Here is a 24,334-nt window from a genome sequence, read left to right as displayed (position 1 = left end):
GAAATACTCAAGGTTGATTGTTTAAAGGAGGTAGTTATTTTAACCCAAACTAGGATCTTTTCCCAAACCTAACCAAGTAGTTTTATTGCCTTAACCTGACCACAACATTTTCTCAGCACACTTTATTTTGAAAATCTAACTGGACATTGCATATATATATATATGTGTTATTGCTAACTGCAGAATAATAACGTGTACTTTTCACACCTCGGTGAGGTAAAACGTGACACTGTCACAGTAGACTGTTATTCTATTACATGCTTTGGTGTGATACAGAGTTGGAATCTCACAAGCTTTTGAAAAAGATTACGCTGGTACAAGAAATAATTTCTCAAGAGCTAAAATTAAATTGATGAAGTTGAGTTGAGCTGTATGAAGGTTGGTTTGAGTTTTATAGAAACCCTCTAAATGTCTCAAGTCTACAGTCATTACAGCCATGATTGGCACTGGATGAAGACATCACCACAGTGATTATGATTCATCCTCTGGGGAACATGAATGTTTATAAGAAATTTTGTGTCAAATGTTGAGATATTTTACAGAACAAATTAAAACTTTATGTTGATGGTGGCACTTCAGGAAAAGGTGAACACTCTCTCACCACACCTTGATTCCTCCTGGCACAGCTCCATGACAGTATGTCTGATTGTGTTGAATCATTTTACCTTGATTTTTGTCCTTCTACCATGGGTAAGTAGGCTACGGAGTTAACTGGTGTCTTTTTTGGTTGGTTTTTACTATCAGGGTTCTGCACGGGATGTTTATGGTGAAAACTGACTGGATGCTATGCTGTTCCTGTGTCTGACTTCCTACCCTGCTGCTGATGCCAGGGGTGTTTCCAGACTTTTTTGACTGGGGTGGCCCAAGTGGGGCACTGACTTATACAGGGTGACATAAAGTAGGGGCTATTTGTAATAATTTAATGATAGCTTTAATTTACCACTCATTATCAACATGACAGTATTTTACAGTTTCTTACATTCCTGTGCTTTAATTGTTAATCGAAAAGGTAAATAGTACAATCAATCACATCACAACAGAGTGACACTCTACAAACATATCATAAAGTTTCCATACATTATTCTTTAAGTCCAAAAAATTTGTAACTACATTGTACCTCTTTCCTCAGGCTGTGAAATTCCACCACGAAAAATAGTTTTATTTTTGTGATATATTATTTATTTACCTATTTGCTATATAGGTCCCACCTCTCATACTCGAAAATACTGGGGTGGTACTTGGGGTGGCCAATCACATTTCAGGGGTGACCTCAGTGTCACACCTGAACACCACCACAACCTGAAAATGACTTGAAACATGGACGCTCTGTCTTGCAGCTTTAGTGGACGTTTCCATACATGTTTGACCCACCAGATCCAGAGGACGGTTGGTACACAGGATGGTACACAGACTTTAAATTAGACTTTGAAATATACTGTAAGACAGCAGTGTATGAGTCACTATAGCATACTGCCTACTGAGACCCACCTCCAACTATAAATCAGTGCACTGGGACTATTTCAAAGTCCTCTACAGGGAAATTTCAGGAAGACATTCCAGGAGGATTAGAGATTCTCCAAATCATTGACTTTTGCTTAATAACTGACCAGACACCTTCTGCATAACCACCATCTCAAACACTTTGAGACTGTGGTGATGTAAGTGCAGATTATTTGGCCCCATGTGAGATTCACAGCTCAGCCGGGCAATCAGGGAGCTTAGACATTTGGCACCCATACTTTGGCTCCGCACCCTTGGGTGACAGAAGCAAACTACATTCCTCAGGCCAGACAAGTCAATCTGGACTGTAAGCCATTGTAAATAAGTTAATGTGACCTCACACACTGTAGGATAAGTCTTTTTATTGAACATATAGGAGAAGGGTTGCATTCAGAGGCTGTTACAGTGAAACAGTAACTGGAAAATAAAAATAAACACTCATCAAATAAATAATAAAATCACTGGCTTGGTTGCACCAACATGTATTAAATTTTACCCCTAATTAAATTGTGGTTTAACTTAAATTTATGTTGCACAAAAACATTAAACTCCAATTTAAGCTGTGATCCAGTATTAACTTTAAACTAAAGGAGTTTTAACTTTTAAAATAACTGCTTTTATGAGATGTACTGAGCAAAATGAGTTGGCAAACTAGGCTAACCAACTTTTTAGCTATTTAACTTTTTAGCAAGCTAGAAAAGCTAACTAAACAGCAAACAACATAAAGTTTGTTGTTTGTTTGTTTGTTTTAGCCAGCTAGCAAACAATTTGTTTTGTTAATTTTTTTAGATGTAACACAAAACAAAAATATAAACAATATAACAATATATATTTTTTCTTTTTTGCTTGCTAAGAAACAATATATATATTTTTAAAGGTAACTAAAAAGCAAAGAATATAATGGATTTATTTTATGTTTGTTTTAGTCAGCTAGCAAATAATGTAACATTTTGTTAACTTTTTAGATAGCTAGCAAACAATACAACTTTTTTTATTTTTTATTTTTAGCAAGCTATAAAACAGTATCGCTTAAAAAAGGCTAACAGGTAAACAACAATGTAACTAGAAAGCAATGTAATATTTTGTTAACTTTTTAGCCAGTTAGCAAACAATATAGCGTTTTTAAAAGAAATACAGAGTAGCCAAGTTAACGTTTCCCCCCGCTAAGCATTACAGGGCTCCAACAGGACTTGAATTTATTTTTATTTAGTTTATTTTGGGTAAGCAAGCAACTCCATATTGCTTAAATAATTTAACGTGGGTTTACATCACAAACCTTGGATTTACTAAACAGAGATTAGTATTGAATTGTGCAACAGAGCTTTGGTGCAACCCAATATAACTAATATATTAGTTTTACAGTCACATTTTAAATCATGGAATTATATTAATAGATATGGATTTTTTATTTATTTTTTTATTTTTTTTAAAAAAGGAGTATCTATGAAATTATGCAAATATACATGTCAGGAAATAAGGGATTACAGGATTATACTACAGGTAGTGTTACATCCATCAGTGCATCATCCATCAATCCGCCTCTACCAGGCTTTAACAACGTGCCTACCGGCGTGTGTGTGTTTGCGTGTGTGTGTGTGTGTGTGCGTGCGTGTAGCCACTGACCGAGCATGTGCAGAGCAGCAGACAGAGAGATTAACGCTGTGTGTGTCTCTGGACGTCTCGCTGCGTGTCCTCAGTGTTTGCTGGAATATTCCGGGAACGGTTTTAATTTAGACATGGAGGGACTGAATCATTTGTGGGAAACTTTTCGGTTCAAACAGAGTCAGTAGGCTTCTGAGGGGCGGGGAGGAGATGAACGGTTGACTTTGGGCACTTTTTACGCGCGTGGATCTGTCCTCAGCTGTTGTGATCGCGGTCCTGTCTGTAGAAGAGTTACCGTGACTTTACTCAGAGTTGGACGTTCTTAACTCCAAGTAATGACAGGCTTGTCCAAACTGAATTATGGAGCTGCTGTCATGATATTTTGTGCAGATCTGGTGGTTTTCTGGATACATCTGAAGTGGCCTCACAGCAGATAACCCAGAAAAATACATTTTAACTTATATAGACAGAGGCAACGGACTATTTGCGTTTTAAAGTAAATCAAAACTGAGTTTATTAAAGGAATTACTTGTCAGTGAGTCAAATGGCAGAGGAATATGAACAGTCCGGTGCGTCAGAATTTATTAAAGGTAAGTCACACATGAATTTATGATATTTTTAAAACTGTAAATGTTGTTATATATGTTGTATGTAATGTAAGGTTGCTGTACTCTAATATCACTGACATACCCTCATAAATCCTGGCAGGTAAATATGCTGGAAGGTGTATTTGGGTAGCTATAAATAAATTAGATCTGAGCATTGAGACTTTCATTGGAAAAAATATATTTTTATATTAAAAAAATAACACAGTTGTGTTTAAGGTACAAAACTTTAACCTGTTGAGTTGACCATAGAACTAAATGACTGATTTGAGGAATATCAAAGATTACTTATTGGTTTCTTTGCAGGTGAATTTTCAAAACTTTTTAGGTCCAGTGTGTCAGATTTAGGGGGGTTTATTGGCAGAATATGGAAGAAATTGAATATAATATTTGTAAGTATGTTTTCATGTGTATATAGTCACCTGAAGATAAGAACTGTTGTGATTTTGTTTGCGCAGAATGAGCCCTTTAAATCCAGATTCACTTGCACAGCCCAGCCCAGAACAGACAAACCAAACACTGGGTCTAGATATGAACTTCGTCTTGCAGGTTTTGCAGCTACCATAGTTTCTCGTCCACGCTCGGAAGGGGAGGGTTAGGCGAGTGGTATTCAGTTGGTTGCAATCTACAACCTCACCATGAGATGCCATGAAATCCCACACACTGATCCTTCAAGGGGTTTCCACCAGGGCTGCACAATTAATCGCAGTCACAATAAAATCGCAATATACCCAACAAAAAGAAAACATATTTGATTGGTACAGACCTCAATAAATATCACATCATGATTTCAGTGTTTTGGGTTTTTTTTCAGTGAACATGAAAATTCCAATGTTAAAGTGATTATTTCCACTAATCATATCACAATCACAATTTCAGACAAAGTAATCGTAATATAACTTCTTTTTTTTAACTCTAGTTTCCACACATTTTTACCAATTCATTTTCAAAACTTTTAAACAACTTTTCCAAAATTTTATATAAAACACAATTTTGCCATTATTCCACTGTTGGGGAGACACACCTGTGTTAGCACATGAGCTGTACGACTATCTGCTCAAGTCAGTCTCATAGCTATTCTGATGCTGGCCATGCTGGAAGAAGTTGTTACGTTATCTGGCCTGGCTATTGTTGAGTGGCCTTTTGGTGCTTTTTCTGACCAGAGACGCTTCTCTCATGTTACCAGTAAACATGAGACATTTTGGTGCACTTACATGCAGTGCAGTTTCTCTGTCTTGAAACATGTATTATATTTGTCATTTAAAAGTCAAACAATTTAACACACATTTCACCATTTTTAGGGATAAGCAAACTACTAGCGCTAACTGCTAACTTTACTCCCTCATTAGACATTCCAGCCATCAACTAGATGATTGAGCTATGGTTGTGGCAGGGCTCCAGGGTAAAAAACTCCATCTAACTTTACCTAGTTAGAACGCAAGAGATCACAATGTGATTGGTAGTTGACATGGTACATTCATATTTCCAGTTTCTGTGACAATTGTGGGATATTTTTTGACCCATTCACCCAATCTGACCTCTCACTATGTGGACTTTGTTACTCTTTATACAACGTTCATTATTTGCATCCTGATACTTATATAAAGTGCTTGTTTTAAGCCAAACCACACATGATCTTTCCCTTAACCGAACCAAAGCGCAACAGTATGCAGACGCAAACGGTGCACCAATGAACAACCTTCAGCAAAAGTTTGGGAACCACTGGCTGAGGTCTGTACGTGGGTATATTGCAAACACGTATGGCGAATTTGGCTGTTAAAGATGTCAGTTTTCCAAAATGTCATATACAATATATGCTGAAAAGCACAGTGGAAGTGTCTTTCTGACAGTGATAAAAACTTTTGGGTTGCAAAGCCACATCTGTGACGGTGACCCTCCATGCACTCCATGACCGAGTCACACTGACTTCTCAATGCAGATCTACTAGGGGAAAAACAAACTTGTTATCCTGCAGAGGTTTGCATCTTTCATGGTGCACTCACAATTCACAAAAAATTGGAACGTTGTGTAAAATAGAAAGAGAACGCAGTTTTCTTGAATTGGGGTTGAATTTTCATGATCATGCGGGGGTTTGATTGCTGTCTGCCCGAGATGAGACCATCTTTGCTCAGGGCACAAGCAGTCCTGCATTTCCACAAACTGTGCTCAGCTTTTCAGAAACAGAATGGCCCCACACTGTTCTCTCCCTCACTGTACAAGCTGTACTCTATGTCTGTGCACTCCATATGCGCTGCAAGTGCATGGAGTGCTGAGGTCACATATGGAGCTTTTTGGTTCCTTTCTTTTTTAAAAATCAGAAAGCATCCACATCAGTGAGAGGCTTAGGGTTATATTTCACAACCTGGCAACCCTGAAGTTGTTCTTTTATTTTGTTTTTAACTTTATACTGGCAGACAACTGACAGTTATAAACAGCTGATCAACTTACAGTGAAGGACTGATCGTTGCTCTTTTTTGTCAATTTATGAAGTTGTGCACTTCCTGCAGTTCTGCGAAGCTCCTGCAGCATTCCTGCAGCCTGTCTCTGCTGTGTCTAGAGAAGAGGGGGCAACTTGTTTTAATGATAGTTCAGCCATAGTGCACTCTTTTTTTTTGCTTCAACCATAGATCATATATTAAACAGGATTACAACCTATTTAATATATAGTGTAGGGCTCCAACTCGTTATGTGAACCACTACAAGCTTGTTCAACTGTCATTGGAGCCCAGAGCAAAAGGGGTGGGACTTAGGAAGGGTCACTTGATTATGTTATTATATAATAAAGGTTTCACCAGTGCTAGGTGTTAAGTAGCCTATAGAGTGACTCACTGGATACACACTGTGGGTATAAGTCTTGCCATTGGCTGCAGTATCACGGCGTCCGCTATGTGTGTTTTCAAAGTCCCGGGAAACAAAAACATCCTCCAAGCTGCAACCTACAAGCTGAAAACAGCAAATTAGTACCTGGGACACTAATAGTACGAATGCAACAAGCTAACAGCTGTTAGCTTTTCTTATGCAGCGATGTAGTCATTTTAATACCAGCATCCACCTTCTGATGTGCAAATGTTCCACCAAAACAAGTTCCTCCTCATTTTGCAGCAGCACTGGCGCTTCATCCTGGGCTTAGTGCCGCCCAAGATGTTTGTGATTGGTTTAAAGAAATGCAAACAAGGCCTTGCATTGTTTCCCCTGTAACAGAATGTGTATGTGTTGAGCCAGACCTGTCTCCAGCACTTTGCCCTGTGGAGAGACATCTGGCTGTACTAAGTAGCGTGTTGTATTTCAGCAGGTTAAGTAACAAGCAGTGTTGTTTAAGGTGAGGGGCTTTGGTAACATGCTCTCATGCTACTTCAGCTTAACAGAGAAACTGGACTAAAATAGGTTTGCATTAGATTGTATTGTGATTGAATTGTGAGCTGTAACAAAGATTCTAGTTGCATTTCAACCACACTTAAATGTTAATAAATGTAGAAATGTCTATGATTGATCTGTCAGTGAAATTGGGGTTCACTGTCAGTACTGTTGTCTCTTTCTCTGTAAAATATAGATATTATTGAACAGCAGGGTTGGTACAATTGAAGGTTGATGTTCGACTGTGTCTCTGACATGAAAGTAAAACTATCTGAGCTCCACTTGAACTCACAGCACCTATCAATAATGCAATGGTATCTGTCTGCCTGTCCTCCTGTGTCCTGCAGACCGGCTGTACTTTGCCACGCTTCGTGTCAAACCAAAGAACACGGCCAACGCACACTACTTCAGCACGGACGAGGAGTTCATATATGAGAGGTAAGCCTGTGTGATGAGCAGCTGGATCATGTTAACATCACACAGTCAGCTCCACAGCACTGCTACATAATCCTCAACCACACACAATGAAGGGCAGGGTGACAAAAATGCATTTATGGAATTACAGCAGATTATTCAGACCTGGTAATACAGCAGAGCACCAAAACGGCAAAGCATGAAGCAGGTTAGAAACCCAGCAGTGAGCCTGGAGTCTTTGCCCTGTTCCTCTCACTTTGTACAATGTGTGCAGGTGTTCAACATTAGAGTTAAGCAGTGTTAATTTTGGACCAAAAAGATGTATAAGTTGGACAAAGGCTGGCAACACTTCAATGCAGTTTTATTAAGAGGATAGGTGGGAGTTTATGGTGGAGCAGAGTTGTCAGCTGGAAAACAGAATTCAGGAATCACCAGAAAATACTGAACTTGAGTCTGTAGTGTTAGTACAATGTTGACAAACCCAATAATCCAAATAATTACAGTGCAGGAGTGTGATGAGATGATTGGTCGCAGGTGTGCAGGTGGTTGGCAGCGTACACACAAACTTTGAGTAAACCGGCACAAACCAGCTGACAAAGAGGAAGCCTCTAGTGCTACAGAACAAACTACAAACAAGCAGAATGAATCTATGAAGAGATTTGACTGCAATCTGTTTTTTGTTGAACAGGTCTTGGTCTTGTATATTCCAACTGGAGCTCAGTAACTTAACGTTAGTTCTTCAGGGTTCTTCTCCAGGGTTAACAGTAGTTGATTCGGGTAATAAATGTAAGGTGAGGGAGCCCATGAATCATATAATACATTATCACATATTACTGAGTTCACATCTGCAAACTAAGTTGCTGCAGTACTCCAATTATACAATGATGATGAAGTTATTTCTAGATGATGATTCACGTCCTCAGTCTCATTAGTGTCTTAGATGTGATATTTAACAGACTATTGGTAATTAGGCTGCATATGACAGATTTATAGAAAGTAAAATGGTTATATACTGTATGAAAATGATGTGAATCATATACTACACCCTTCACAGTCAACAGACCTCCATCTCACTGAACACATACGGGATATTTTTGGAGCGATGTGTTAGACTGTCTGAATGACACAGACATAATCTGCTGTTGGTCACTAGCGACACATTCAAGTACAGTCGACCAAGGAAGTAGCCTCGTCACGGCTAATCCCCACCCCGCCCCATCCTGTCCTCTGTGCTTTAACTCCTTCCTGCTTTTCTTTCTTCATGATGTGGCCCAAATACTGCATCTGTGATCCTCGGCTTTGTTAAAAAAAAACATTACCATTTACAGTTGTCAAATGAAAATGCATTTGTGTAAGAAGAAATAAGCCTCTCACTCTGAATGAACCAATACAGCCCCCCCCCCCCCCCCCCCCAAATATGGTAGAGTAGTGCTTGTAAGTTAATTGTCTTGTTACGTCAAAGCAGGTTGATGAGGTCATACGTGTTGGTCACTTGAATTGCAGCCTGTTAGTGAAGCCCATTCATTCAGTCAGTGTTTATGATCCCACAGTAAGATATAGGTCAAGATGAGATCAGCGGCTGTGCCCCAGAGATGGACGGGGATTTAGGACAAACACTGGACGTCACCATTCCGACTGCATGACTAATCATTCCAATCCAACATTTGTAGCATTGAATAAACACAGAAGACAGTGTTTGACATGGCACTTTAGTCAATAGCATCAACGCTTCAACGAGTCCTGGCTGACTGTTATAATCAGTCAGTGCATCACAGTGAAAAGTTCAGTAGGTTTGTCAGTCAGATCAAATACATAGCTGAGTTTTAAAGTCAGACAGTTGGCAGTTTGAGGGAGGATTCATTCCCCCAGTTAGCAAAATGACCATAATGCATCTCCCTTGTTAACCTGCTGCCCCCTCTTCATGTCTTAGTAGAGAGACTGTAGGGGCAGAGGGGTTGTTTCATTGAATATGTTATTCTGGTCTGCACTGTAAAAACAAATAGCTGAGTTGACTTAAAATTTCGAGGCAAAGTGCTGCAGTAGACTCTAGTTACTCTAGTTTAGTTTCGCTTAAGTACAATCTTTAGATAAACATTTCTTCTTTAGATACTAAAGAACTTGAAACTTTAAGTTTTAGAAACTAAAAGAAAAAGTTCAAAAATTGGTCAGTTTCTTTTTTAGTGTCTGAATTTTTTCTTTTTTACTTGAAAAAAATTGTATTTTAACATTTACATTCACTTCATGCAATTTATTGAATATTTTATTAAATACACTGTTTTGAGTTGTGCCATTAAGGTAACTCATTGGTTCAAACAAAGTGCATCTTGGGAATTAAGTGCACTGTAAAAATGAAAAACTCAAAATTTCAAGGCAACGGACTGCAATAGATTTTTGAGTTTTGAGCTCAACTTTTAAATTTTGAAAAAGTTTTACCAACTACTGATCTTTTCTTGAGACAATTTACTTTTGTTCATTAGATAAACTTAAAGTTTTGAATTTTAGAGACTCAAAACAATGTTTAAAAAAAAAAATAAAAAATACTGTGTAAGTGAAGTGAAAGTAAATGTTAAAATTGTAATATTTTTATTTAAAATAAATTGTTCAGGTACTAAAAAAAAATACATTTCAGATTTTTTTTGTTTCTAAAACTGAAAGATTTAAGTTTATCTAAAGAAAAGTAAATTATCTCAACTAATGGTAAGGAAATCTTTTTAAAGTTTATTTCAAAACTTAAGAGTTTGAGTTGGGTTCAAAACTCAAAAATCTACTTTAGTGTGTTGCCTTTTAAATTTTAAGTTATCTCAAGTATTTCTTTTTACAGTGCAGACTAGACCAACATATTCAATGAAACAACCCCTCTGCCCCTACAGTCTCTCTACTAAGACATGAAGAGGGGGCAGCAGGTTAACAAGAGAGATGCATTTTGGACATTTTGCTAACTGGGGGAATGAATCCAACCTCAAATCACCTTGAAATTTTAAGGCATCTCAACTATTTTTTTTCTAGAGTGTATTGACTTGCTGAGAATGAAACGTCTTAACGTTAGTTGATTCAGGAAATGACTGGAAATGAATGGATTGGTGGATTCACACTTTAATCTTGGAGAGAAGGTATCAAGTATTTTAAGGCCCAAGTCCAGTTGAGGTCTATTTTAAAGTTTAAAGTTGTAAAATTTGTGACTAGAGTCTGACTCAAGTCCAAGTCATGTGACACAAGTCCACATCTCTGGCCTATTGAGTGGTGTCACCTTCATAATCAAAATGACAAGCAGCAACATGTAGTAGCTGAAGAGTGAGAGGATCATGAAGACACACTGCTCCCTGTTGTATTCCTATAATATAATAATAATAATATAATATATAATAAAACTCAACAAATCACTGACTGAGTGTACAAAAACATAATTTGTATTACATGAAAGCACAGTGTGTTTTATTGTTTCAGCTCATGTGTCTGATTTCAGCAGCTCATCATGGATTCAGTGACTGTGGTTCTAAAACAGCTCAGTGCTGCTGGGATTCTTCAAAGACCCCTGAACTCTGAAAATGAATAAAAATAAGATGACTTTTTTCAACTTTTCCTGAACCTTAACACCAACAGCTTCATGGAGTCAGATCCAGAAAGTAAAACAGTTTTGTTGAATGTGAGGTCTGGGAGGTTTTGGCAGCAGGAGAGCAGCTGGGTTCTCTGTGATATTATCATGGTGGGATGCCAGATACTTTTAAAATCAGCTTACTCAATGCAGATAGTGGCTGCCAGAGAAAATCACACAATCAGTTTACATTTTCAGCATCTCTGCACAGGATGTCCTCCCTTATCATGACGTGTCTCTCTATGGATACGTGTTTTTCCACCTTACTGACCTGTAATTAAAAAAAAAAACACAACGTGAAAGACCACAATGAGGTCGTCAACTTGTCCTGTATATCTGATCCATTTAAAAATGAACATAAACATGTCTAAGAAGATACTTTTTGTGTAACCTCATAATAGTAGACAGAGATAATAGAATAAGATCTGAACTGACTCATTCTTGACAATGTTTCTACCCAAAAACATTTAAAAAATATTAATATCAACTCTAATTGCAATTTTTGGGTGAAAAAATAATTCTTGAAGTATTTATATATATGAAATACATGCAATTTATGAAGTGTTTTGGTTTGCTTTAATTTCTTTAATTTCTAAACTTGCTCTCCTCGTCCCAGACAAGAATTCACAACTTCAAACAATTGAAAATGAATTAAAACTAACAAAATAACACAGGTATAAGCATGTGCTGTTATAATCATCTTTGTTTTAAGATGGATTGTTTTTCTGAAAGTCCCAGGTTGTCATCATCTCGTCAGATTTTTACAAAAACACTTTTGGCCCGTTACCAGGTTTAATATCCAAGAGTCTGATCTTTTAAAATCTATTTGTAATGAACCAAAACACTTTTTGCACATTGAGTCGTTCAAACAACCTTCTCAAAGTCCTTCGTAATATTAGACAAAGATGAAATCTTAAGATTTACACAAGACTCTATATATTACTGTAAATACACAACAGCACCTCTGAGCACCTGTGGAAATATTCTGTATCTACTCCTATAGAAACATCTTTGCAGCATTGCCTTGAAGGTTATTAATAACATTTTCTGATACTTGTCAGTAGTCAGTGAGAGGAGGTTGGAATGAGGCTGAATATGAACATGTTTCAGTGGGTCAAAAGTCTCACTTCTGCATTTTGGAAACGTTCCAGCTGAGATAGAGATCTGGCTCGGGCAGGAATTAATGGAATTATAGTGATCCACATGAGATGAGAGGAAAACATGGATTATTCAGGCCATCAAACAACAAAAAAAGCATTTATTTTGAAAAATGAAGACAAAATACAGTTTGTCACTCACAAAAACAGAGGTCTAAATGAGATGGCTATTCTGTGATTCAAGCTTTGCATTGAACACGTGCAAGATCAGCACCCACTGATACTGTGTCTGAACATTTTGCTAACTCATTTAACCACCAGGTGTACAGGATGAAGAAATCTCCTACAGCTGAATCGAAAAAATCTTGTCATCCTCCCCCAGCGGCAGTAACATCACATGTGTAGCACTGGTATCTCTTTACTTTAAATTCTCATTAATATTCAAATCAAGTCCCACCTGACATTAAATCCTGAACAGTCATGCTGAGTGGCAAAGTGGCCTTTTTTACTCAAGTGTCCCCGTCCCCTAAACACACCAGTGTTTGAGGTCCCAATGAGTTCATGCAACACTCAACTGATTTGTTTGTCTGTTTCACACTGATCAGAGTTCAAACTAACGCCGAATTTACGAATGAGCAAGTGTCGAAATCATTAATAATGTTTTAGAAGGACTAGATGTTTATAACTGTTAAATTGTGAAAAATGTGAATGAAGTTTGGCAGGCAGTGTGTGCATTTTCAGAGCAGTGGACTTTACATTGACAGACACTGACAGTTATAAACAGCTGATCAACTTACAATGGAGGACTCATCCTTGCTCTTTATTATTTATTTATTTATTTATTTATTTATTTATTTATTTATTTATCTTTTAGATTTATGAGGCTGTGCTCATCCTGCACTCCTGCAGAGCTCCTGCAGTGTTCATGCAGCCTGCTTGTCTCTGCTGCGTCTGGGGAGGAGGGGGTGGGGGGTAAACAACTCGCTTCAACCTTAGATCGTACATTAAACAGGATTACAACCTATTGCACTCATTTTTGAACAGTGCAATGGCTACGTATTGCTCCTTTAAGTTGAATTCACTTGATTAAATAAAACTTGTATAAAAGATTAGTTGATTCCACTAAAGTCTTGTATTTTTTTTTTACAGTGTGCTCAGTTTCAGTTACAGCACAGTTCAAATAAGGAGAAACTTTGTCATTGACGTTCAGCAGCTTAAACCGGACTGTCAAGTGCAAATGGGATGAGTAAGAGTTTCCCACGATATCAGGCTTCCAAATCACTACTAAAGGGATTTTGCGCCATTCTTTTGACTGTTTAGATGTTCTGTGCGTCAGCTGATGACTGACACAGTGATGTTTGTGATGGGCCCATGTTTCATGTATTTCTTGAATGACAGTTGGGTTTGCTGCACGGTGAGAAGTCTGGCCCTAAAGATATCCAGGCTCTTAATATGTTTAAGCGGTCACTGCAGTCTCATCTCAACGCGTCAAACACAGCGGCCGTCTTAATGATCTTAGCTGCAGATTATCAGAATACACCAGGAAGTGTACTCCACTGGCCTGTGACACTCTGAGGAGACCCAGACTACTGTTTGTGGTGCGTTGGTGCGATGGTGAGAACTTAAACGATCTGCTGATGTGGTATTCATATCTTTGTATGTAAAAGCTGTTAGGTTTAAGAGTTAAGAAAATAAGTTTAACATTAATTTGCCATCCTAAATGACAGATTTAAACTGAATAAAAGCACATTCATTTAAGTTGTTTTGAATCGAATCATGCCAGGCATTTGATATACCTCCTTGTAGTTTTTGAGACCATTTGTGTAATATATTACTTTTAGTTGTTAGTCACAAAGGGTTACTCATTTTATCATTTTTCACCAAAACAGTGGTGGAAATATAGGTTCCCCTTATCACATGTTCAAAACATGTCATCACTTAATGACCAGATAGACTCAAGTAAGAATTAAACATAAAAAATGCATTTTTAGGGAGAAATGATGCAGCTTCATGATCATGAGTTTCCGTGCATTTCTATGTCCATAAACCCCACAGAAAGAAAAGGGATCTCATGGGTATGAATGCTGAAAAGTGAATTATAAAATTCCACTTAGAAGGAAACATTCTGAAAATAGTTTAAAGACAGACTTTAACTGCATGAACAGCAAAGTGAGTTCTGCAGTTAAGTTAATAAGTTTTAGTGTTCAGATGATAAATTCCTAATGTCTAATTAAATGTCGTACGGTCTTTTAACAGTCAGAATCTTTGAGTTGGGTTTTTTCTTTTTGCTCACAGAACCTCACTTTATATTTGGACCGGTTCTGCGTCAGCTCTACAGCTTAGTCAATCAGATCGTCAGTGGATCAGTCCTCCAAAATTTCCCCACCCTTTGGTGACGCTAGGAGGCATAGAGGTCAAGGGTGTGTGAGTGTGTGTTTGTGTTCATGCCAACTGGCTAAAACAGGACGTGGCAGTGGGAGTGACCTATCACAAAAAGGCACACAACTTCTAAAGGGATTCACACAACATTAGCGAAGTTTGAAGAAAGACACACACTCAGATATGGACGAATCCGACGATGTTCTTGAAGTCAACAAGTACATCACAAGTGTGTCATAAGAAGTTTACAGTTTTCTACTTTTACAATTACTTTTTATGTAACGTTACTTTTGACAGTTATGTATTTGAAGTCAGGTAGGAGCTGTGCAGTTCAGCTGCTCCAACAGTTGTGTCAACTTTGGGGAAAAAAGTGGAATGCAAAATACACAAAGCTTTACTTGATGAAGAGTGCTGCTGTTTGAGAGCAAACACTCTACAGAGGAACACAAAGTGTCATAATGGATTCAAAATATTCACAGATGATTGATTGATGAAAAATGTGAATTTTTAAATACACAGTGCACAGTACTTCTTCACTTAAATGTGTTGGAGGTGGTCTGTTTTTCCTCTCATCTCCTCCTCTCCTTTTTCTTCTCCATCATCTACTGTGTAAAATTTGAAGAACTTTAAAATCGCCATCTGATAAGGAAACGTCCTCAGTCTCTGAGGGCGGCTGTTTGCCACCGTCAGCGGGCCACAGCAGACACGGTGACTGGAAGAGAACCCCAGATCCCCGAGATCTTGTCAGAGTCTCGCAAATTTGTGGTTCCCTTCTAGACACAACCAACAGAGTGGCGGACGCAGTGTGCCATCTCAGTGAGGGCGCCGCAAGATGGCGGAACACACAAAGCGGTTGACAGATTCATCTATAGACAGACACACACATACACACATTCCCTTTCATAACTCATGAACTGGTTGTCATACACACTTGTATGAGGCATCATTGGACTAAGCAGAGATCCCTTTTCATTGTTGACGGTGTTAGAGGTTGTGTGTGTGAATGCATGAAGAAATGGATGTATGTGTGTTCATATGTATTACAGATTCACACTTGTTTTGTTACATTTTATCATGTATAAGTATAGTCCATGTACTGTATCTGTTTCACCCTAAAACATCGTGGTTTGGGCTTAAGTTTTATTATTTGAAGCCCATTTAAGAAGCTTTTCTTTGCACAAATGAACTCTGGGAAATTTGGGACAGGGTATGTATGTCTAAAAACCTTAGAAAAGCAAATATTTAGATGTACAGGGCTTTCATATAAGAAACTCCACCAGTGTATGTAGTGATGTACAGTATGTGACAGGTTCCTCTGTTTCTCTGTGTGTTGCAGTTTCTATGCAGACTTTGGGCCCCTCAACCTGGCCATGCTGTACAGATACTGCTGCAAACTCAACAAGAAGCTCAAGGTGAGAGACGGAGCTCTTACAGTCCACACATACATACAATGTTTAGTTATTTAATCTTCTTTTGCTGAAATAACACTGGACACTTAAATCTAGTATGTTGTTCTACCTGATTATTCAAGAGATGTTGACTTTTTTTGTCCCTTCAGTCCTTCACCATGTCCAGAAAGAAACTGGTCCACTACACCAGTTATGACCAGAAGAAGAGAGCCAATGATGCTGTTCTCATCGGTGCCTATGCTGTAAGTATCTCTTCATTTGTCCATCTATTCATCCTTCTGTCTGTCTGTCCATCTGTCCATTGTTAATAACACAGTATAACCTCTCCTCTATAGGTAATCTATTTGAAGAGAAGCCCAGAAGAAGCCTACAGGACTCTGATCTCAGGAAACAACACAGCCTACCTGCCGTTCAGGTAGTGTACCTCGACACACACTCACAAACACACACACACACACACACACACACTTTGTTAGTGCTGCTGACACAGTTTTTGCAGCATTACAAACACTGATACTGTGTCTTAAGTTTTTTTTTTTTGCTGACTCATTTTGCAGGTGTACAAAGTAAATCTCAAGAGTACAACCTAAGCAATCTTGCCGTCCTCTGTTAGCAGCAGTAACATCAGATGTGTAGCTCTGAGTATCTCTTTACTTTAAGCTCTCATTAATATTTAAATCAAGTCCCCCCAGACATTAAATGCTGCCCAGTCGTGCTAATTATCAGACTTCCAAAGTGCCCTTTTTACTCAAGTGTCTCCACCCTCCAAGTACTCCAGTGTTTGAGGCCCCTCTGATGAGCTCATATTATTGATGTGTCCTTGGGACAAACCATAGACTGTATAAAACACAGATATAGTCTCCGTGACTATTTTGGGTGGACCTGAAACATGGTTTGGTGATGTGACGGGGCCGTGGCCCCCCAACACTATATAAGCCCCAAGAGCCAACACATGTATGACCCCCAAGGCAACAGACTGCAATAGATTTTTGAGCCCAACTCAAATTCTTAAATTTGGAAAAAGTTTTACCAACTACTGATCTTTTGTTGAAATAATTAACTTTTTTTCTGTGGACAAACTTAAAGCTTTGAATTTTAGAAACTCAAAACATTGTATTCAAAAGAGATATTGAGTAAATTCATTTTCTATTAAAACTATTTAATTTTTCAGGCACTAAAAAAAGACAAATCTGGTTCGCAGCTCACATGTGAATTTTCTTTTAGTTTCTAAAACTCAAAGATTCGAGATTATCTAAAGATTATAGGTCGGTTTATTTCAAAACGTAAGAGTTTGAGTTGGGCTCAAAACTCAAGAATCTATTGCAGTGCGTTGTCTTGAAATTTTAAGTTGTCTTAATGATTTTTTTTACAGTGTAAAAAATGTATGTGAGGATTATTGTCAAAACTCATTCAGATCCACAGAAGATGTTTTACAAATATTTTACATTTTTTTAACAGAATCACAGGCTGAGTCATGTCAGTAAACCGTATGTGTGTGTGTGTGTGTGTGTGTGTGTGTGTGTGTGTGTCTCACAGGGATGCAGCAGTGGGAGAGTGCTCCTTTAACCTCACTGTCCTCGACTGCTTACAAGGGATACGCAAGGTAAACAAGAATCACAACTGAGCTAAACTACAGCAGATTACTTCAGTTTGTACATTTAGCAGGTCCTGACTTTACCCCTGATACACTCAGAGATTAGTGGAAGGTCAGTCAGCTAAAGTTTATCCAGGAGGAGGAAAAAACCTTACACACAGCTCTTACATCACGTTAAAGTGACGTAAGATATTTTGAACCGTGCATTGTGTGAGGAAAAACAACAACAGCTGCCCCGATGTGATTTCTGTTCCCACCAGAGGTCAAAGTTCAGCTGCTTTTTTGTTCTTAGTTTAAATCCTGAACTCTTATGAAAGTTTGAGGGGATGAAAAAAACAGCAGAGGTCATGAGGAGAGAAATTACATCACAGTATCAGACTATTATAAAAGAAAAAAGCTGCATCAACGGTCCTCTTTGTCTCTGTCTCTCTGGCTCCTGCAGGCATTACAGCATGGTTTCTTGGACTTTGAAAGTTTCCATGTTGAGGAATATGAACATTATGAGGTGAGCACACACACAAACAGTCCCACTTGTGTTATAGTTATAAAACACAATGAAAGATGATTATATTCAATTCGATAAACTTGATGTCAGACTCACAAGAGGGTCCATAGCAATTAAAAGAAACAACAAGACAGATTAAAACAGCGTTGAATGGGCCTTAGCATCCCACGCTACTGCTGTGGTGTTGCTGAGGAACATCAACACTAACCTGACACTCCAGATGTTGTTTGTTACACAGAACCATCTGGGAAGTTGTCCTTAGAAACTGTTTGGAAAAGGGCAGGCACTTTCAAGAAAACACTTGGCAGTTGATTGGATGAACCATCTGCCTATCACGTCTAACACAAGCTAACTTCAACCAATCAGATCAAATACAACAAGTAGTTCTATGTAAACGATTCTTGTTTTTTGTAAAGAAAATTTGCTGGTTGGGAGAAGAGCAAAAACATCTGTTGTTTGTTCGTCTTTCAATGAAGAAATACTCTTCAGTTCTAAAATAACTGATGCTATCACAGTAGCTACGCTAGCCTTTTCGTTTGTCAAACAAGTCATTTTCGTGGACGCTTCTCACCATTGTCACGCCTAAAACCACACCATTCATTCCTCCTAGGATGCTGATTGGCTGCATCACTTTTGGTGCAGACAAAAATGGATAATTTGAAGCTGGGCAAAATGGATTCTCATGTGATCTCAGGATCTTGTGGGGCTCTGAACTGCCAGTCAAGTACTGGTGTTTGTTCAGACTGGGACTCTCATCATGCCTGAAATTTGGTGCCACTCCAGTTTCCACTTCAATGGAAACTAAAAAGTTTCTCAATGTAGCATCATCAAGGTCTTAAGACTTTCTTGACCAGATCTGTCAGTCAATCTGTCACTTCCTGTTGCCAAATGGTGGTGCTATGAGTAGGACTGACTCCATGCATGTGGATGTTTCCAAGCCAGGACTTTTATCAAACATGTCAGTAAAAATAAAGTAACAGAGTAAATGAAAAAGTACAGCGTGGAACAATAAAAGGCTTCAGAATTATATGAAAGACAAGCAGCAATGAGTGTGTAGAGACAGTGTGGGCTTACATCACCTGCTCTGAAAAAACTTGATGTTTTTAATGGATACAGCTAACTTGCTTTGGTGCTGCATGGACATATTGCCACACACTCAAATGTCCATGAAAAACAAGTGGCTCGTTGGTCTAGGGGTATGATTCTCGCTTTGGGTGCGAGAGGTCCCGGGTTCAAATCCTGGACGAGCCCTGCTTTAGGAAAGGTTTGTATATCTCAACCTTTAGATTTGGTTGAACAGTAAAATTCACGTCATAGTACAGTTTGTAAAAGCTGCAAGTCCGGACAGATGCTTACAGAGGAGGATTACTGCAGGTTTCCACTCCAACTGTCTGGAAAGAAAGGGTGTATTCTGATCACCCAGCAGTTCCCTGTGAGGTGGACTGCACTGCAGACATGTTAAGTAAGAGTCCAAACCACAGATTTAGAGTTCTGAAAACTGAGAACTCAACAATGGATCTTTGCAGGAAGTTGACAAGAAAGATTACCCATCAGTCATTGCACCAAAACCAGCACACAGAAGTTTTAGATCTCAGATAATTTTATTTATATTTTATTTTGAATTTTGAATGCTGAATTTAATAAACACAAAATAATTATTTAATGGTATGTAGCGATATTTAATTTAGCAGTAGTTATTCAATATTTATTATATTTTTAAATAGGTTGCACGTCTGTTAAGTATTGTCATTGTAACTAACATTACCAGTCATAATTATCAAGGATGATATAATATAAATATATTATATTCTGTAAATCTGCATAATAATAATAATCTCTGAAGGAATGGCACCATACAAATTGTACATGAATGAAATCACATTTATTCTCAAGTTACACCTGCCAAAACCATTTTCTTTTCAGAAATGTTTTCTCATGTGTCTCTCAGGGCTTCTGTAGTCCTCTCATAAAGTCATAAAGTTGTAAACATATTTTCATAAAAGGTCAAAATTGAGGCAAGAGAGGTCAAAGTCATGATGTGTAGTCCCTAATATGGCTATAGCTCACCCATTCTTGAGAACTGGGATAAATCGTATATAATATACAATAATATATATATATGTGTGTGTGTGTGTGTGTGTGTGTGTGTGTGTGTGTGTGTGTGTAAATAATACCAACACGTTAAGTCCAAAACTCTTTCTCTTAACAAAAAAAAAAAAAAAAAAACTCTGTGGGGCTCCATTCCATTAATATTGTCGATATCAGGTGGAATTAAGAAAACAATATTTGTTGTGGCTTGTTGGTGTTGGGGTATGATTCTCCCTTCAGGTGTGAGAGGTCCTGGGTTCAAATTCCAGATGAACCCTTAATAAAAATGGGTTGTGTGTCTGGACCTTTATAACAACTATAGTTAAATATAGTCTATAAGCTCTTTAGAGGATGGAAGGACTGCTGTGTCTTCTGTCTGTCAATGTCACTTATTGCACCACAGGTGTCAAACAGAAGATCCAAACTGTCTAGAGAATGTTTTTCTTATAATAGTAATATCAAAGCATCATGGCAGTTTTACAGTTGTGGGATCTCATTTCCGCCAGTGTGATGAAAAAATATCCTGTTAGTCATTATACTGAGAAACTTTTCAAAATAATGGCTCACTACCTCATTATTTTGAGATACAAAGTCATTATTTTGTGAAAGGTTTTCATAATAATGACTATTTTTGTCATCACATTAGCAGAAATAGGCTTCCATAAATGTTCTAAAGTTTAAAATGCTGTACATAGGAGTGCCTCTGTCACACACTGCTGTCTCTTTTCTCTCTGTGTTTTTTAGCGAGTGGAAAATGGGGATATGAACTGGATCATTCCTGGGAAAATTCTGGCATTCAGTAGCCCTCACCCTCGCAGTAAGATAGAGAATGGTGAGTTAAAAAAAAGAAAGAAAAACTTTCCCCTAATCCTCTGGGATTCAAATGATGATTTGTAAAATTCCCAGAAAAACAGAGTCGCATTTAATTGAATTAATCAAATGTCAGACTGCAAATGTCAAAGGAATGTATTTTGGTCCTCACTTTTACCAACACTGAATAATTGGTTGTGATATAACAACTGATAATGGTTGTGTTTCCAGGTTATCCTCTCCACGCACCAGAGGCGTATTTTGCATACTTTCGTCAAAACGACGTCACTGCCGTGGTACGGTTAAATAGGAAGTTGTATGACGGCAGGCGGTTTGAGGATGCAGGATTTGAGCACCATGACCTCTTCTTCCTGGATGGGACCACACCCTCTGACCTCATCGTCAGGCGTTTCCTGCACGTGTGTGAAAGTACTGAAGGAGCTGTGGCGGTGCACTGTAAAGGTGGGACTGGATTAATGTGTGCATATTTATTTATTTATTATTTTTTTTTCTTAATCACAGTCAAAGATACTGCACTTGGCAGAAAGTCATACCATATATAAAAAGTAGTTTGTTGCAAGTCTAGGTGTCAAACCTTTTCTGTCATTTGTTTAATCCACAGCTGGTCTGGGCCGTACAGGCACTCTGATTGGCTGCTACTTGATGAAGCACTTCCGGTTCACTGCAGCTGAGGCCATCGCTTGGATAAGAATTTGCCGACCCGGATCTATCATCGGTCCCCAGCAGAACTTCTTAGAGGAGTGAGTTTCAATCTCAGATACAGTATGATACAGGACGTGATGATATGATACGACAAGATACAATACGATACGATACGATACGATATGATACGATACGATATGATACAATGCCACGACATGACATGACACAATAAACTAAAATAGGATATGATAAGATACCACAACATGATACTATACAATATGAAATGACACAATACAACATACTACGATGTGATACAACGCAACAATACAATATGATACAATACAATAAGTAGTAAGTGTGTTTCAAAAACAAAATGTAACTTCTCTCAATATCTAGAAAAATGCAAATATTTAATTAAATATTTCAAGTCATCTATCCTAAATCATGATTGCCAAAGCAAAGTCAAGTCCAGTCTTTAGTCAACTAAGTCTTAAGTCCTCAAATTTGTGACTTGACTATGACTCGGGTCAAGTCATGTGACTTGAGTCTCCCACCTCTGCAGATTGATAATCTTTCAAGAGAGAATCACAGTGCATCTAAGAATCAAATATTTCTCCCACCCCTACGTTCATGTCCAGAAGCTTAGCCTAGCAGAAAGATTAGAAGCAGAGAGAAATTTCTTGTAGAGTTCCACCAAAGTACAGTTCAACAGTGATTTAATCAGAGTTTATGATTGAAACTGAGTGGCAAGTAGTGGCTCGTTGGTCTAGGGGTATGATTCTCGCTTCGGGTGCGAGAGGTCCCGGGTTCAAATCCCGGACGAGCCCTTAAGAAGAAAAATTTGCCTCAAACATTTGGTTGGCAAAACAAATACTCTACATTTGCAACTGTTAGGCCTGATCACATAGTGTGACTGGTAGCTGGAGAGGTGTCAGTGAATTGATTAGGAACTGCAATAATGCATGCAAGAGTGTAGAACAACTGCATAATAGCCTTGTTTAGTACAAAGACTAGGAACAGGGGGAAACTGTTGGCATAACTGACCCTTCACTAAGCCCTGCATCCAAACAGCAACTGTCCAATCATAGCTTAGCAACTGTAACCAGAGCAGGCAAGCTTTGCATTTTCCTACATGTTGACGCAGTGTGCAGGAGGATCTGAGAACAGCGATACTTTGTTTTTCTGGATGGTGACATCTTTCCTGTAGTCTCACAAAAACGTGAAACACAAGAGCACACGTGGCGAATGGATTAAAACTGTCTTCATCTGCTCATAAGATGCAAACATTAGCATGTCCAGCTAACTAAGGAGCATGTTCTGTGGTTCGTTGGTCTAGGAATATGAATATGATTCTCGCTTTGGGTGTGAAAGATCCCGGGCTCAAATCCCGGATGAGCCCTTAACAAGAGAAGTTTTCTGTGTCGCAAACTTGGCCAGTGACATGGACAAAGTCTACAACAGCTACAAGTCTTCCAGAGGATCATTGCTGGTTTCCAGTCCCAGCTTCTCAGAGCCCATTGACTTGATTTAGTTGATAGATTAAAACAGTCTGAAAGAGCATCAAAGAAGTTCATGTTGTACACATTAGAATGAATTCGGGCACTGCAGCAATACTCTAAAATTAATTATATTTAGCATTTGAATGCCCAGGAGGTTTTCAACTTAGCTTAGCATAAAGGTTGGAAGCAGGGATAAACTGCTAGCATAGTTCCACCAAAGTGATTAGTGATGGAATTTTGTTCACAAAGCTGTTACTACTGTTATTCAAGAGTGATGATCAATAAATTATACAATTTTTGTGGCTCGTTGGTCTAGGGGTATGAGTCTCGCTTAGGGTGCGAGAGGTCCCGGGTTCAAATCCTGGACGAGCCCTTAACAAGGGATGCATTAGGATCTCAATTTAAGTTTGTTTGTAAAAATGAACCTGAACACAGTCCAGTCTAAAAGCTACAAGTTCCTCAAAGGAAGCATCCTCTCCTTTTCTCCAACAGAGATGCTCTACAGTTCCAACAGGCTGGACAGGTGCTAATTAACTGATTGGGTACTGCAGTAATGCTTTCAAGAGCTTAAAATAATTGTATAGTTGTCGACTAATATATTCAGGAGCTCTTTAGCCTAGCTTAACACAAAGACTAGAAGCAGGGGAAAACTGCTAGCATAGTTCCGCCAATGTGATGGAAAAATGGGCCCTTCTAAATGTGCCCTCTTTGCAAAGCTGTTTCTACTATGATGCAACAGTGATTCAATCAGACTTTTTTTTGGAGACAGGTTAATAAGTTTTTGTGGCTCGTTGGTCTAGGGGTATGATTCTCGCTTTGGGTGCGAGAGGTCCCGGGTTCAAATCCCGGACGAGCCCTCAAAAAGAAAGACGTGCTATCTTATATTTAGTTTGTCACTAAGATGAACATAACCGATCATATCTAAAAAATGCAATATGTTCCTCAGATGACAGTATCTGCTCCTGTTCCCCCAAAAAAGATGCTCTATAGTGTTGACAGCTTATGTTCAAGCCATGTCTTAGCCTGGACTGGGAGCTAGAAAGATGCCAACTGACCCTTTGCTAAGCCCCACCCTTCTTAGTTACTGTTGCTAAGCCTGCCAAACTTTAAATTCTCACGCTGCATTTATGCAGTTTACAGTGATAACTGTGGCAGATATAACATCGAAATGGGGGGCAATAGTTGAAACACAAGGTCTTTGAATCCTTAGAGACGTAAACAAA

At 38.5% G+C, this 24,334-nt stretch overlaps 1 protein-coding gene and 4 non-coding genes across 5 annotated transcripts in view; all 5 read left to right on the top strand.

Moving 5' to 3' along the window:
- Positions 1–3,175: 3,175 nt before the first annotated feature.
- LOC146318363 (dual specificity protein phosphatase CDC14AB-like) overlaps positions 3,176–24,334 on the top strand; it is a 28,256-nt gene continuing 7,097 nt past the window's right edge. The window contains exons 1-10 of the mRNA XM_084732652.1: positions 3,176–3,692; positions 7,409–7,499; positions 15,880–15,955; positions 16,102–16,194; positions 16,288–16,367; positions 17,489–17,555; positions 17,989–18,051; positions 20,884–20,971; positions 21,181–21,411; positions 21,572–21,710. Of these exons, the coding sequence (XP_084588778.1) occupies positions 3,647–3,692; positions 7,409–7,499; positions 15,880–15,955; positions 16,102–16,194; positions 16,288–16,367; positions 17,489–17,555; positions 17,989–18,051; positions 20,884–20,971; positions 21,181–21,411; positions 21,572–21,710 (974 nt within the window). The 5' untranslated portion in view covers positions 3,176–3,646. The remainder of the gene's footprint in view (positions 3,693–7,408; positions 7,500–15,879; positions 15,956–16,101; positions 16,195–16,287; positions 16,368–17,488; positions 17,556–17,988; positions 18,052–20,883; positions 20,972–21,180; positions 21,412–21,571; positions 21,711–24,334) is intronic.
- Positions 19,231–19,302, top strand: trnap-ugg (transfer RNA proline (anticodon UGG)). The gene has a single exon. It is a non-coding gene; the product is annotated as a tRNA-Pro (tRNA).
- Positions 22,368–22,439, top strand: trnap-cgg (transfer RNA proline (anticodon CGG)). The gene has a single exon. It is a non-coding gene; the product is annotated as a tRNA-Pro (tRNA).
- trnap-agg (transfer RNA proline (anticodon AGG)) lies at positions 23,413–23,484 on the top strand. The gene has a single exon. It is a non-coding gene; the product is annotated as a tRNA-Pro (tRNA).
- On the top strand, positions 23,897–23,968 carry trnap-ugg (transfer RNA proline (anticodon UGG)). The gene has a single exon. It is a non-coding gene; the product is annotated as a tRNA-Pro (tRNA).

This window comes from Lutjanus erythropterus, chromosome 12 (genome assembly GCF_056507025.1).
Source record: "Lutjanus erythropterus isolate fLutEry1 chromosome 12, fLutEry1.hap2, whole genome shotgun sequence".
NCBI classification, from domain to species: Eukaryota; Metazoa; Chordata; class Actinopteri; order Lutjaniformes; family Lutjanidae; genus Lutjanus; species Lutjanus erythropterus.
This window is presented reverse-complemented; position numbering and strand designations above follow the sequence as displayed.